Source organism: Phytophthora cinnamomi, assembly GCF_018691715.1.
Source record: "Phytophthora cinnamomi strain GKB4 chromosome Unknown Contig39, whole genome shotgun sequence".
NCBI lineage: Eukaryota > Oomycota > Peronosporomycetes > Peronosporales > Peronosporaceae > Phytophthora > Phytophthora cinnamomi.
This window is the reverse complement of record NW_027150972.1, coordinates 702,834-714,607: the sequence shown is the minus strand read 5'-3', so window position 1 is coordinate 714,607 and position 11,774 is coordinate 702,834. Positions and strand designations below refer to the sequence as shown.

At 59.3% G+C, this 11,774-nt stretch overlaps 5 protein-coding genes across 6 annotated transcripts; all 5 read right to left on the bottom strand.

The window, feature by feature from the left end:
- Positions 1-556: 556 nt before the first annotated feature.
- Positions 557-1,960, bottom strand: IUM83_10639 (START-like domain; the record flags this gene model as incomplete). 2 transcript variants are annotated; one of them, XM_067935153.1, is made up of 2 exons in its annotated part: positions 557-568; positions 734-1,951. In XM_067935153.1, 2 exons carry the CDS (start codon positions 1,949-1,951, stop codon positions 557-559), a joined length of 1,230 nt encoding a protein of 409 aa, XP_067791633.1. The 2 variants fall into 2 exon arrangements, with proteins under 2 accessions (XP_067791633.1, XP_067791634.1); XM_067935152.1 differs by lacking the exon at positions 557-568 and having other exon boundaries at positions 671-1,960.
- A 719-nt stretch (positions 1,961-2,679) lies between these two features.
- IUM83_10638 (Zinc finger, RING/FYVE/PHD-type) lies at positions 2,680-3,972 on the bottom strand (the record flags this gene model as incomplete). The annotated part of the gene is made up of 1 exon (XM_067935151.1): positions 2,680-3,972. The coding sequence occupies one exon, from the start codon at positions 3,970-3,972 to the stop codon at positions 2,680-2,682; it is 1,293 nt and encodes a 430-aa protein (XP_067791632.1).
- A 1,475-nt stretch (positions 3,973-5,447) lies between these two features.
- On the bottom strand, positions 5,448-6,722 carry IUM83_10637 (uncharacterized protein; the record flags this gene model as incomplete). The annotated part of the gene is made up of 1 exon (XM_067935150.1): positions 5,448-6,722. One exon carries the CDS (start codon positions 6,720-6,722, stop codon positions 5,448-5,450), a length of 1,275 nt encoding a protein of 424 aa, XP_067791469.1.
- A 1,384-nt stretch (positions 6,723-8,106) lies between these two features.
- IUM83_10636 (START-like domain) lies at positions 8,107-9,387 on the bottom strand (the record flags this gene model as incomplete). The annotated part of the gene is made up of 1 exon (XM_067935149.1): positions 8,107-9,387. The coding sequence occupies one exon, from the start codon at positions 9,385-9,387 to the stop codon at positions 8,107-8,109; it is 1,281 nt and encodes a 426-aa protein (XP_067791631.1).
- An 885-nt stretch (positions 9,388-10,272) lies between these two features.
- IUM83_10635 (START-like domain) lies at positions 10,273-11,559 on the bottom strand (the record flags this gene model as incomplete). The annotated part of the gene is made up of 1 exon (XM_067935148.1): positions 10,273-11,559. The coding sequence occupies one exon, from the start codon at positions 11,557-11,559 to the stop codon at positions 10,273-10,275; it is 1,287 nt and encodes a 428-aa protein (XP_067791468.1).
- Positions 11,560-11,774: the final 215 nt, after the last annotated feature.

Genomic DNA, 11,774 nt, shown 5'->3' with positions numbered 1-11,774 from the left:
AGGTCATGTTGCTGCCAACCATGTCTTGTCCTGGGGAGGCATTGCCGACCTGCGATCCATTTTACACACCCACTTGAGAGTCACGACGTGACACGAGCATGGAGGCCGCGTGAGCTTTGTGCTGCGAGTCAACATGGCACATGGCAGCTCAAATCCCAAGACAGATCCACAAGAGAACCATCCGCTCCGGCGCCGCATCTCCAGCCGAAACTTAAAGCTCCGACTTGGAGTCCAGTCATCTCCATTTCGCAGCAACTCCACGACGTGGCAAGCTAGAAAAGTCTGAGGTCGAGCGGCGGCTTTCTGTCCGAGCTCCCCCTCACAAAAATGTTCACGTTCTGGCACGCACGCTCGAGCCTCGAGTCGAGGCGCGTATACATGTACATGCACGTTGAAGCCCCCAACATTAGGACACCGTACAGTCTCAATCGTCGATCCTTATATTCGCCAGGTTCACTGCAGTTCTGCGCTTGTACAGTACCTGTCATACAGCACGAGACTAAGTGCTCTGTTCTCCTGGGGCACCAGTCGCTTGGTCTTCGAATGTTCATGTACTTCACGCTATCCGCTGTGCATATATACCGCGTTCTCTTGACAACGCTGCGCGAGACCAATGCTCTGGTTTGGATGTGCACGCGCCTTTTTCGCAGACTCACTTTGCGTGTTGCGGTCACGAAGCCGAGAGCAGGGATGTGGCAACGTCCCATGCCGACAGCCTCCGGGCCTCGATCACGCACGAGAGACAGAAGGAGAACTGCTTCTGGACGACGTCCTCGGGCGACACGATCGACAGCTTCTTCTGCACGCTGCATTTGCTGCAAACCGGCAGTCTGCAGATCGGACACCCGCTGCCGGAGTGCACGAGGTTCGAGAGCTTGCTGACACTCTTGCCGCACACGCCGCAGTGGCTCGACCGCGCGCCAGCAGGATCGCTCTGGCGACGGCGGCTCATGAACCACGACAGCTTCTTGAGGTACGAGCACTCGACCATCCCGGAGACGCCGGCCACAGCAGTGGAGAAGAAGCTGACGCTGAACCCCTCGGGCATCTCGCCGCCCATGTCCGAGTAGCCTCTGCAGTACACGTCGATCTTGTCCTCGGTCAGCTGTCGCATGATGTAGCAGGTCGACAGGTTCATGCGGATAACATTGAGGCGCTCCGGCAGGCGAGGCACGTCTGCCAGCTCGACCGAGTGCGCCAGCGAGTAGTACACGCGCTCGCCGTCCGAGTCCAGCGCGAAGCCCGACGACTCCAAGAACACCAAGTCTCGACGTGTCATGAACGTGCCGTAGTCGCGCGTGGCCCACTTGACCCCTATGAACCTGAACGGGTCCTCTTCGCTCGGAAGCTGCAGCGCGGCCAACACCCTGCGCTCGTCGAAGCCGTCGTTCTTGGTGTACGAGTTGCGCACCTCCCAGGCGTACTTGGTGTCGGCGAGTGCGCCGAAGGCCGCGTCCTCGACAGACCCGTCCATGATGCCCGTCGCCTCGATCAGCGGCACGTAGGACGGCTTCGACTTGGCCAGGACGCTGTCCTCGATGGCGAAAGACCCGCCCTCGCTCGTGGAGCTGTGCGTGTTGGTTTGGCTGGTTTCGTCGCCCTGAGTTTCGTCGTCGTCGCTCACGAAGCCGAGCGGGCGGCCCGCGGCGATGGCGTCACGCTGGTGCTGCTCGACCGCGTTGTTGGACAGCAGCCTCGGCCGACTCGGGTCCTTCTCGTTGAAGTCACCGCGCGCCTTGCTGCCCGAGCGGCGCGTGCGGTACACGTGAACGTTGTCGCGCGACTTGACCTTCTTCCAGACGCGCGCGTCGACCCGCCGGTCGTTGGCGATGAAGTCCTCGTTGGCCTGCAGGGTCTCCGCTACGATGCGGTCGGCCATGTCTGTGAGCGCCTGCTGCTGCTCCGGCGAGAGCTGGAGCTGCTTGGGCAGCGCGGCGTCGAAGCCTTTCATTGCTGCCAACGTCTCCGATAAGTTCTCGGCGATAACCAAGCTGCGCCTGGAGTCAAGTTGAGTAAGCGTGCGCTTGACTCGGAAAATGGTGAAATGGCTGCTGGGTGGCAGCGCGGACGGAGGCGCATAGACGGCAGCGCCGGTGGATGGATTCATGCGTGAATGAGCCCGAGCCGGGAAGGCGTCACTCGGGCTGTCTGCTGCGCGACGCGGCTCTGGAAGGCGCTCAGCAGACAGTCTTGATGGCGAGGAAGAGAGCCCGCTTGCTGGCGCACAAAGCATGCGCGCGGCGGGTGCCTTCAATACGCAGTCACGGAGCTGCTTGGGCCGACGCGGTAAGCCCGTCCGCGGTCGGCACGAAAGACGGGTTGCCTCCCACTGTGGTCCTCCATGGGCCGCTCAGGGCGCGAATGCGTTGGCCAGCGTTCAACGCTGCACTGAGCGGTGGCCATGCGAAGCGGTCGCGTGCTGCAGTACCGGTAGGCTGCATACAGCGCGACACAACAATCGATCGATGCCCGATCGTTCTTGCCCGCCCGCGGGAATTCAGCTCCAGATCGAGAGTGTGAGTCAACGCCTGTCCTCGCGATAGCGGAGCCCTGCACCGCAGGACTCGTCTGTACGTCGACCTGCTCGGTGTATTCATTCATCATGAAGTACAGGGTACCAGTGTTTGTCTAGTTAAATAATCTATCCTACCGGTGGTTCGTCAGGGGCAACTACAAGCGTTAGGAGCTGGCGAGGCAGGCCGAGGCGACTTCCCATGCCGAGAGCTCCTTGGCCTCGATCACGCAGGGCAAGCAGAAGGTGAAGGTCTTCTGCGTGACGTCCTCCTGGCAAACGTCCACTGAAATCTTCTTCTGGACGCTGCACTTGCTGCACGTCACGCGGCGACAAACCGGGCAGCCCGACGACGACTGCAGAAGAGTGCCGAGCTTGCTCAGCGACTTGCTGCATACACCGCATTTGCTGGAGGACTCAATGCCGGACGCGTCGCTGCGGCGACGCAGCGCCATGAGGTAGCTCAGCTTCTTGAGGTTCGAGCACTCGACGATACCCGCGCACGACAGCACGTTGTTGGCCAGCAACATGACAGCGTAGCCCTCCATCATGTCGCCGCGAGCGTCGGCAAATCCGCGAGCGAACAGCTCGACGGTGTCGGGAGTGATCTGCCGGACGACGTAGGCGACAGACAAGTTGATGCGGACGAGTCCGTGGTTGAGCTCGAGCTGCGGGAAGTCTTCCAGCTCGACCGAGTGGATGATGTAGTAGAAGATCCGTTCGCCGTCAGAGTCGAAGGCCATGCCCATGGACTCGACGTACAGGAGGTCGCGGTTCGTCGTGAGGGTTCCGTAGTTGGCAGCCCCCCACTTGACGGTCATGGCCCGGAACGGATCCTCCTCACTTGGCGCCTGCAGCGTGGCCAGCACCCTCCGCTGGAAGAAATGGTCGTTGTGGACGTACGATGTGCGGACGAGCCATGAGCTCTTGGTGTTGGCCAGTGCCCCGAAGGCCACGTCCTCTATTGTCCCGTCGATCTGGCCCGTTGCGACGATGAGAGGTGAGTGGGACGGCTTGACCTTGGCCAGCACACTGTCGTCGGACAGCGTGAAGGACCCAGCATCACTTGACGAGCTGTTGGTGTTGGTGCTGACGTCCTCGTCCTGAACCGGGTCGTCATAGGCGTACGGTCGGCCGGATGCGGCCGCCTGCCGCTGGTGGTGCTCCATGGCGCCGGCCGACATCAACCTCGGGCGGCTCGGGTCCTTCTCGTCGTGCGACTGGCTGTGCAGCTTCTGCACTTTGCCGCGCCGCGAGCGGTAGACGCGCACTTTCTCCTTGGACTTGACGTGCCTCCACTGGTCGGAGGGGAGCTGTCGGCCGTTGGCCACGAAGAACTCGTACGTGTGCAGCGTCTCGGCAATGAGGCCGTCGGTCACGTCGATGATCGCCTGCTTCTTCTCCTCGGACAAACGCATGCGCTCAGGCACGACGCCCGGCGCGAGGCTGCACTTATTCATGCTTGCTTCAGCTTGAGCTTGCTTTGGCTCGTCCGGCGTTGCGTCGACCTCGCAGGGAGTTCTCGAATGACGAGCACCTCGCCTCCGTGAGCAAAGCGCGCGGGCTGCAGCCAGTGGCCGCCCAGCTGCAAGCCCATGAGATTGTCCTAGGAGATGGGGAGCTCGGCGAGATGGACACACAGAGCACTGCATGCCGTTCAGAGACGCAGTCTCCTGTGCGCCGTTGTCGCTTCGTCTGCGGATGTCGCGCTGGCAAAACTTTTTCGCGAATTTTGCGTCGCGGCGTCGCGCGCGTTAGGCGTCCGCGGGGCGTCCGCGCCGTCAAATATACGCGCTCTTCTTCCTGCGGTCACCGCCTAGTGGAGATGGCCACGGATGCCTAAGTTTTGAAATTCTTGGATCGTGGAGCCCGTCGTGGGTTTTGATGAGGCTTGAAAGCACTTCTGCCACGCTCTTGATGCCCGTTGCAGTCTACCGCGCATATGGCGCGCATAGAGGGGAGGAGCAGCTCTTGGACGAGAGCACAACCATTCTCGCAGCGTCGGTCATGGCTATGGTCACCAACGATCAGCATTCCACATTGCATTGCAACTTGGCGCAGCCGATGGCCTCGACGCGGTCGAGGGAACCTCGATCCCTAGGCGAAGATGGCCGCTCGACCGATCAGATCCTGTTCGGTTGAGAAGCACTCGAGTGACCCAGACATTGCACGCCTTCACAACTTCCACTCACAAATCGCGAGGTGTTCATTCTTTTCGCAAAATTTAAATAAGATCCCCCGCGGCAAGTGCTGACGGTCAGCCTGACCGAAGCCGGAGGCTGCGTAGTCATAGCTCGCCACATCGGACGTATACACGCAGTTCGTTATCGAGTTCGGTGCTACGATCACGGCCTCGCGAAAACGAAACAAGCGACCGAGGTGGCGCTCGAGCTCCACCTCCACATCCGGAGAATCCTTAGTCGAGGATGGCAAACTCGTCAAGTTGACTGTGTTGGGACGCTCCAATTATATGGAGCTGCAGCGCGTTATCGACTGCGGTGCAACGATACTGACTCGAGAAGTACACATGTACACGCACCAAGCAAACGAGCGAAGTAGCGCTCGCCCCACGGCTTCGTGATCTGTCCCAACGGCCTGGCTCACAAAGATCCACCAAAACGGGATGTTTGCCCGTAAACGAGAGCAAGGAGGGGGGGCGTTCCTGGTTAAAACCAAGCTGAATTCGCTGGCTGCTGCGTGCAAACACTCGATGGTTGGATGGGTCGTCTGCAATGCAGATCGAGTCTCGATCACGCGAACAGCCAGTCAGCTTTGAAGTGCCCCATTAGTGAAACAAGATCGCCCAGATGTTGAAGCCTACCGGTACTGCTTCAGCCTGTATGTTCATGTGGTTGGCATCCTCTTAAGGTTTGTTTTGGTTGCATCTATTTGCCGAGTTAAATACACTGCTACCGTTGTCTATTGGATTTTCGGGCTACGAGCTCTGCAGGGTAGAGGTGGCCACTTCCCAGGCGGAGAGCTCTTTGGCCTCCAGGACGCAGGACAAGCAGAAGGTGAAGTTCTTCTGCGTGATGTCCTTGGACGCGTCGATCGTGAGCTTCTTCTGCACGCTGCACTTGCCGCAGGCCACGCGGCGGCAGATCGGACAGCCGGAGTGGGTCTGCAGCAGGCTGCCGAAGTTCTTCAGCGACTTGTGGCACACGCCGCACTCGCTTGACGACGATGAAATGCCCGTCGAGTCGCTGTGGCGACGGCGGGACATGAGCCAGCTGAGTTTCTTCATGTTAGAGCACTCGACGACGCCAGCGCAGGCCGCCACGTTCTGGGCCAGCAGCGCGACACCGTGGCTTTCCATCATCTCGCCGCGAGGCTCGACGAACCCGCGGCCGAACAGCTCCACGCTGTCGTCGTTCAGCTGCCGAACGATGTAGCACATGGAGACCCGCGCCCGGATGATGTTGTGGCTTCTTTCCAGTGTGGGGCACTCGTCCATGTCGATGGAGTGGATGAGGTTGTAAAACACACGCTCGCCGTCCGAGTCGAAGGCCATGCCCATGGACTCCAGGTACAGGAAGTCTCTGCGCGTCACGAACGGGCCGAAGTTGGCCGTGGCCCACTTGACCACGATGGACCGGAACGGGTCCTCCTCACCGGGCGTCTGCAGCGTGGCCAGCACCTTACGGTCATCAAAGGCGTCGTTGTGCACGTACGAGTTGCGCACCAACCAGCGGTGCTTGGTGTTAGCCACGGCGCCGAACGCGACGTCCTCGACCGCGCCCTCGATGGAGCCGTTGGCTACCACGAGCGGCACGTGCGAGGGCTTAACGTTGGCCAGCACGCTGTCCTCGAGCAGCGTGAAGGAGCCGGCGTCGCTGCTGGAGCTGAGCGTGTTGGCGCTGGTCTCCTCGTCCTGGACCGGGTCGTCGTCGAAGGCGAACGGCCGGCCGGAGGCCGCGGCCTGCTCCATGGCCGAGGCCGAGAGCAGTCTGGGTCGGCTCGGGTCCTTCTCATTGTGCGACTGCCTGTGCGATTTGGTGCGCCGCGAGCGGAACACGCGCACCTTCTCCTTGGACTTGACGTGCTTCCACTGGTCGTGCGGCAGTTGGCGGCCGCTGGCCATGAACGACTCGTAGGTCTGCAGCGTCTCGGCCACGATGCCGTCCGCCATGTCGGTCAGTGTCTGCTGCTGCATCATCGAGAGGTGCAGACGCTCGGGCACGACGCCCGGGGCGAGCGCGAACTTGGTCATCACTGGCGGAGACTGCGCGCCACGCGTGACAAGTCTGGAAATGACCCGGAGACCTCGGTGGGGCGGCTGCGGGGCCAGATGAGGTGACGCGCACACGAAGCTGCTCGCCGCGGCTCTGGATGGCTGCATCCAACGCTGCAGCGCGTCTTTGACGGCGCTGGGGGCGAACTTTCGCGGGCCTTCGTGGTCGCCGCGTTGTGCGCCTACCAAGCAAGCCGGAGGAGACGTGATACATTCGAGAGTCTTCCCGGATTACAACGCGGGACGGACAGTCTCCGATGTCTGCCTCGAGTAATGCCATGTCTGCGGCGGCCTCATCTGTTCCTCGAGCGCCGACGTTGCTGCCACTGTCAGTCGTGGCGCGCGGCTTGCTGACCGACAGCGCGTTCATGCAGCGAGGAGTGGCCGTCATCGTGTGCATGCACTGCACTGGCCGGCGGTGGATAATCTACTGGATTGGAGTGGGCGCCGAGTTGCAGCGCGTCTTCTGCCGGCGGCGTTGTCAAAAGGTTAACCTTTAACCGGTCGCGTCGCGATGTTCAATGTGCATGCGATGGATCCGCATCTATCGAGATGTCCAGAGATCGCAGTGCAATGCGTGCGAGAAGCATGCATGGACGTCGGAGCCTGTAGACGACGGACGCGAACTCGAGACACAACTTGTTGATCAACAAATTGTTGGACAAGCGCACGATCATTGGCGCCGCAACCAGGGGGGCCCGACTGTCGGCCACTGGATATCCTGGGCGGTCGAAGGCGCAGCGTGAACCTACCTGCTCGCAGACATCGAGGACAAAGCCCCGCTCCTCGGTGAGATACATTGCCTCGTCGGACCCGGTCGGCACCTGCGAACGAATTTCGGCTCACGGCGGCGGGCACCGTTCAGTCGATTGCAGCACCGGTGCTGGGTGCACCGGCGGAAGGTTCTATGCTGCGTTGTTGTTGTTGCTGCTGCTGCCATCGTCGACAGCGCGGAGCTTCAAGCGGCAAAGCGCCGAGCCGATCTTGTCGTGCCACGTCTGTAAGTTGGTCGTCGTCGACATCATTGGAAGTGTGCGCGCCCTTGAAGCTGTTACTCGAATGAGTCAACGAGTTGATCGTTTGTGTACATATCGTGGCTTCGCGTTGGAAAAATAAAGTGTAACTTACATTGCTGCTTAGTTCACAGGACTCCCCGGTCTTTTCGGTCGTCAGCATCGCTAGGCTGCTCCGACATTGACACATTTAGTTTCTTGGTCTCGTCTAGTTGATCGCATTGTCTTTCGTAAGGCTTGGTCATGGCTCCACACTTGTCGGCAGTATCCACCGAGTTCCGCGATCTTGCGAGAGGACCAGGCTTTGGTCTTTCAAGCAGCGATAATAATTAGTGGTTCAATTTCTTGCTTCAGGGGTTGCGTAGGCAGGAGGTTGCGACTTCCCAAGCTGAGAGCTCCTTCGCTTCGAGAACACACGGCAGGCAGAAGGTTAAGTTCTTCTGCGTCACCTCCTTGGAGGTTGCGTCCACCGTGAGCTTCTTCTGCACGTTGCACTTGTTACACGTGACGCAGCGGCAGATCGCGCACCCCGAAGGGGACTGGAGCAGCCCGAGCTTTTTTAGAGACTTGTTGCACACGCCACACTCACCCGACGGCGACACGCCGGCCGCATCGCTGCGTCGGCGAAGCGCCATTAACCAGCTGAGCTTCTTGAGGTTCGAGCACTCGACAAAGCCCGAGCAATTGGCCACGTTGTGGGCCAGCATCAAGATGCCGTAGCTCTCGATCATGTCCCCTCGCGGGTCCACGAATCCTCGACAAAACATCTCCACGCTGGTGTCGTCCAGCTGCCGTCCGATGTAGCACGTCGTCATCTGCACGCGGATGATGCTGTGGCGGTCGTCCAGCGGAGGGCACGCGTCCAGCTCGATGGAGTGGATGAGGTTGTAGAATATCCTCTCTCCGTCGGCATCGTAGGCCATTCCCATGGACTCGACGTACAGAAAGTCTCGCCGCGTCGTGAACGCGCCGTAGTTCCCCGTCGCCCACTTGATCGTCACCGACCGGAACGGGTCCTCTTCACTCGGAGCCTGCAGCGTGGCCAACACCTTCCGGTCGTCAAACACGTCGTTGTGGACGTACGAGTTGCGTACGATCCACGAGTGTTTGGTGTTGGCAAATGCACCAAAGGCTACGTCCTCCACTGTGCCGTCGATCACACCTGCGGCCACGACGAGAGGCACATGCGACGGCTTCACCTGCGCCAGCACACAGTTGTTGGCAATTGAGAACGAGCCGGACGAGCTGTGGGTGTTGGTGCTGTCCTTCTCCTGCAGCGCGGGTTCTTCGTCGTCATAGACGTAGGGTCTCCCGGACGCCTCTCGTTCGTGCTGCTCCATTGCTGAGAGCGACAAGAGTCTCGGACGACTCGGGTCCTTCTCGTCCAGGGACTGTCCGCGGGCTTTGAGCACCTTGTCGTGCCGTGACCGGTAGACGTGGACCTTCTCCTTGGACTTGACGTGCTTCCACTCGTTGCTCGGTAAGTCTCGGCCGTTGGCGATGAACGTCTCGTAGGTCTCCAGCGTTTCGGCGACGATACCGTCGGCCATGTCGGTCAAGAGCTTTTGCTGCTTGTCCGACAGGTAGACTCGTTCAGGCACGACGCCCTGAGCCTGGAAGCTTTTGGGCATGACGACTAGCAAGAATTATCGGGTACCAATTGGGAGACCAACGTCGCAGCTCGGAGGCAAGTCTCGGAATGACGGCCTCGGGGGAACCGCTGCATGAACGGCTGAGAGATGAGGTGATGAAGCTTTGCTTGACCTTGACCTTGACCTGCGAGTCGGAAAAAGCTGCAACGTAGCGTACAGAGACTGTCGCTGTTGCCCACATGTCGAGTAGCGGAGACCTTCGCGTCGAGAGAGATTCGCAAGGCCACCGACCGGGTGTTTGGCTACGGACACTATCCTAGGATTTTTAGCAGTGTAGACCGCCTCCAGCTGCAGCGTTGGTGTCCGTTCACGCGGACATCCAACCATGAAAAACATGTTGGCGAGAGGACCATGTGCGTGCATTATTACGATGAAAGCTGCTCTAACTAAACTTTACGCCAAGAATCCACAGCGGAGACCTCGTTCAAGCTGCCTGTTGCCAAGCAGCATCTGTCGAGCATAGAGTGGCAAGCTGATATGAAGTGGTGGATACGCGCGGCTCATTCCTCCACGAGCAAGCGACATTCGTCTTGAAGTGCCGCGAAGTTTTCAGTGAGTGTTGTTTGTCGGTGTCGACGAGTCCCAATTCGGCACTTGGAAGCGCTTTGCCGGACCACTGCAGTCAGCTCGAACGAGGTTCTGGCCGCGAGCTTTTGGCGAGTCCGGGAACGCTCACGTGTCCGCCTACTACTGTGTGGCCACGAAGCAAAAAAATCTCCAAGCAGAGGTGAGCTCGTGGCGACAATCCAGGCTCAGCATACAAGTGCATCCCGCCGAGAAGTGTTGGTCATTGAAGTGGAAGAAAAATTCTCTTGGATAGCCGCAATCTGTAGCCTGAAAGTCGGGTTGCGGTGCGGCTTCTCTTTAACGACTCCACAGGCAGGAGGTTGCAACCTCCCAAGCGGAGAGCTCGCGGGCCTCAATGACACAGGACAGGCAAAATGCGAAGGGCTTCTGTACGATCTCCTTGCTGGACACGTTCACCGTGAGCTTCTTCCGGACGCTGCACTTGTTGCATGTAACGCGCCGACAGATTGAACATTTTGACGGGGACTGGAGAAAGCCGAGCTTGTTCAGTGACTTCTTGCACACGCTACACTCGATCGATGGTGTTACACCCGCGGCGTCGCTGCGTCGGCGAAGTGACATCAACCAACTCAGCTTCTTGAGGTTCGAGCACTCCACGAAGCCAGAGCAGTTAGCCACGTTGTGGGCCAACTTCAACACGCCGTAATTCTCCGGCACATCGCCGCGGGGGTCGACGAATCCTCGACAAAACATCTCCACGCTATTGCTGTTGAGCTGCCGGCCAATGTAACACGTCGTCATCTGCGCACGGACAACATTGTGTCGCTTTTCCAGCGGAGGGCAGTCGTCCAGATCGATGGAGTGGATGAGGTTGTAGAAGATCTTCTCGCCGTCCGAGTCGTAGGCCATTCCCATTGATTCAACGTACAGGAAGTCTCGACGAGAAGTGAACGTGCCGTAGTTCCCCGTGGCCCACTTGATTGTCACGGACCGAAAGGGGTCTTCTTCGGTCGGTAGTTGCAGCGTTGCCAGCACTTTGCGGTCGTCGAACACGTCGTTGTGTACGTACGAGTTGCGTACGATCCAAGAGTACTTCGTGTTGGCGAAACCGCCGAAAGCTACGTCCTCCACGCTACCATCAATGACTCCCGCGGCCACGACAAGGGGAATGTGTGGCGGCTTGACCTTTGATAGTACGTAGTCTTCGTCCAGCGAAGAGGACCCGGACGAACTGTGCGTGCTAGTGCTGTCCTTCACGTCAAGTATTGGTTCTTCGCTGTCGTAAATGTAGGGTTTGCCGGAGACGTCGCGTTGATGGCGCTCCATGGACGAAAGTGATAGAAGTCTTGGTCGATTGCGGCTGTTCTCGCTGTGCGGCTGTTGCTGTTGATGGTTACTCGGTTTCTCGCCCAGTCTTGACCGATAGACGTGAACTTTCTCCTTGGACTTGACGTGCTTCCACTCGCTGTTGGGTAAATCTCGGCCGTTGGTGATGAACGTCTCGTAGATCTCCAGTGTTTCGGCAATGATACCGTCGGCCATGTCGGTCAAGAGCTTCTGTTGTTTGTCCGACAGGTAGATTCTTTCGGGCACGACGCCCTGAGCCTGGAAGCTTTTGGGCATGGCCGATTTGGCGTCACCTTTTCGAGGAAAGATTGATATTGGTGAGGTCCGAATGAGCTCAGGGGTGGACATTGCTGGATGAGGTGATGCAGCTTGACTGGAGCGGTGTACCCGAACTTGCAGTGCAAGTTGCGGCGCGCATGGCGACTCGAGCAGAGACCGAGTCAAGCCAGCACGTCTTTGTGATTTAGCGGTCCCGTCGAGGTCCCACAGGA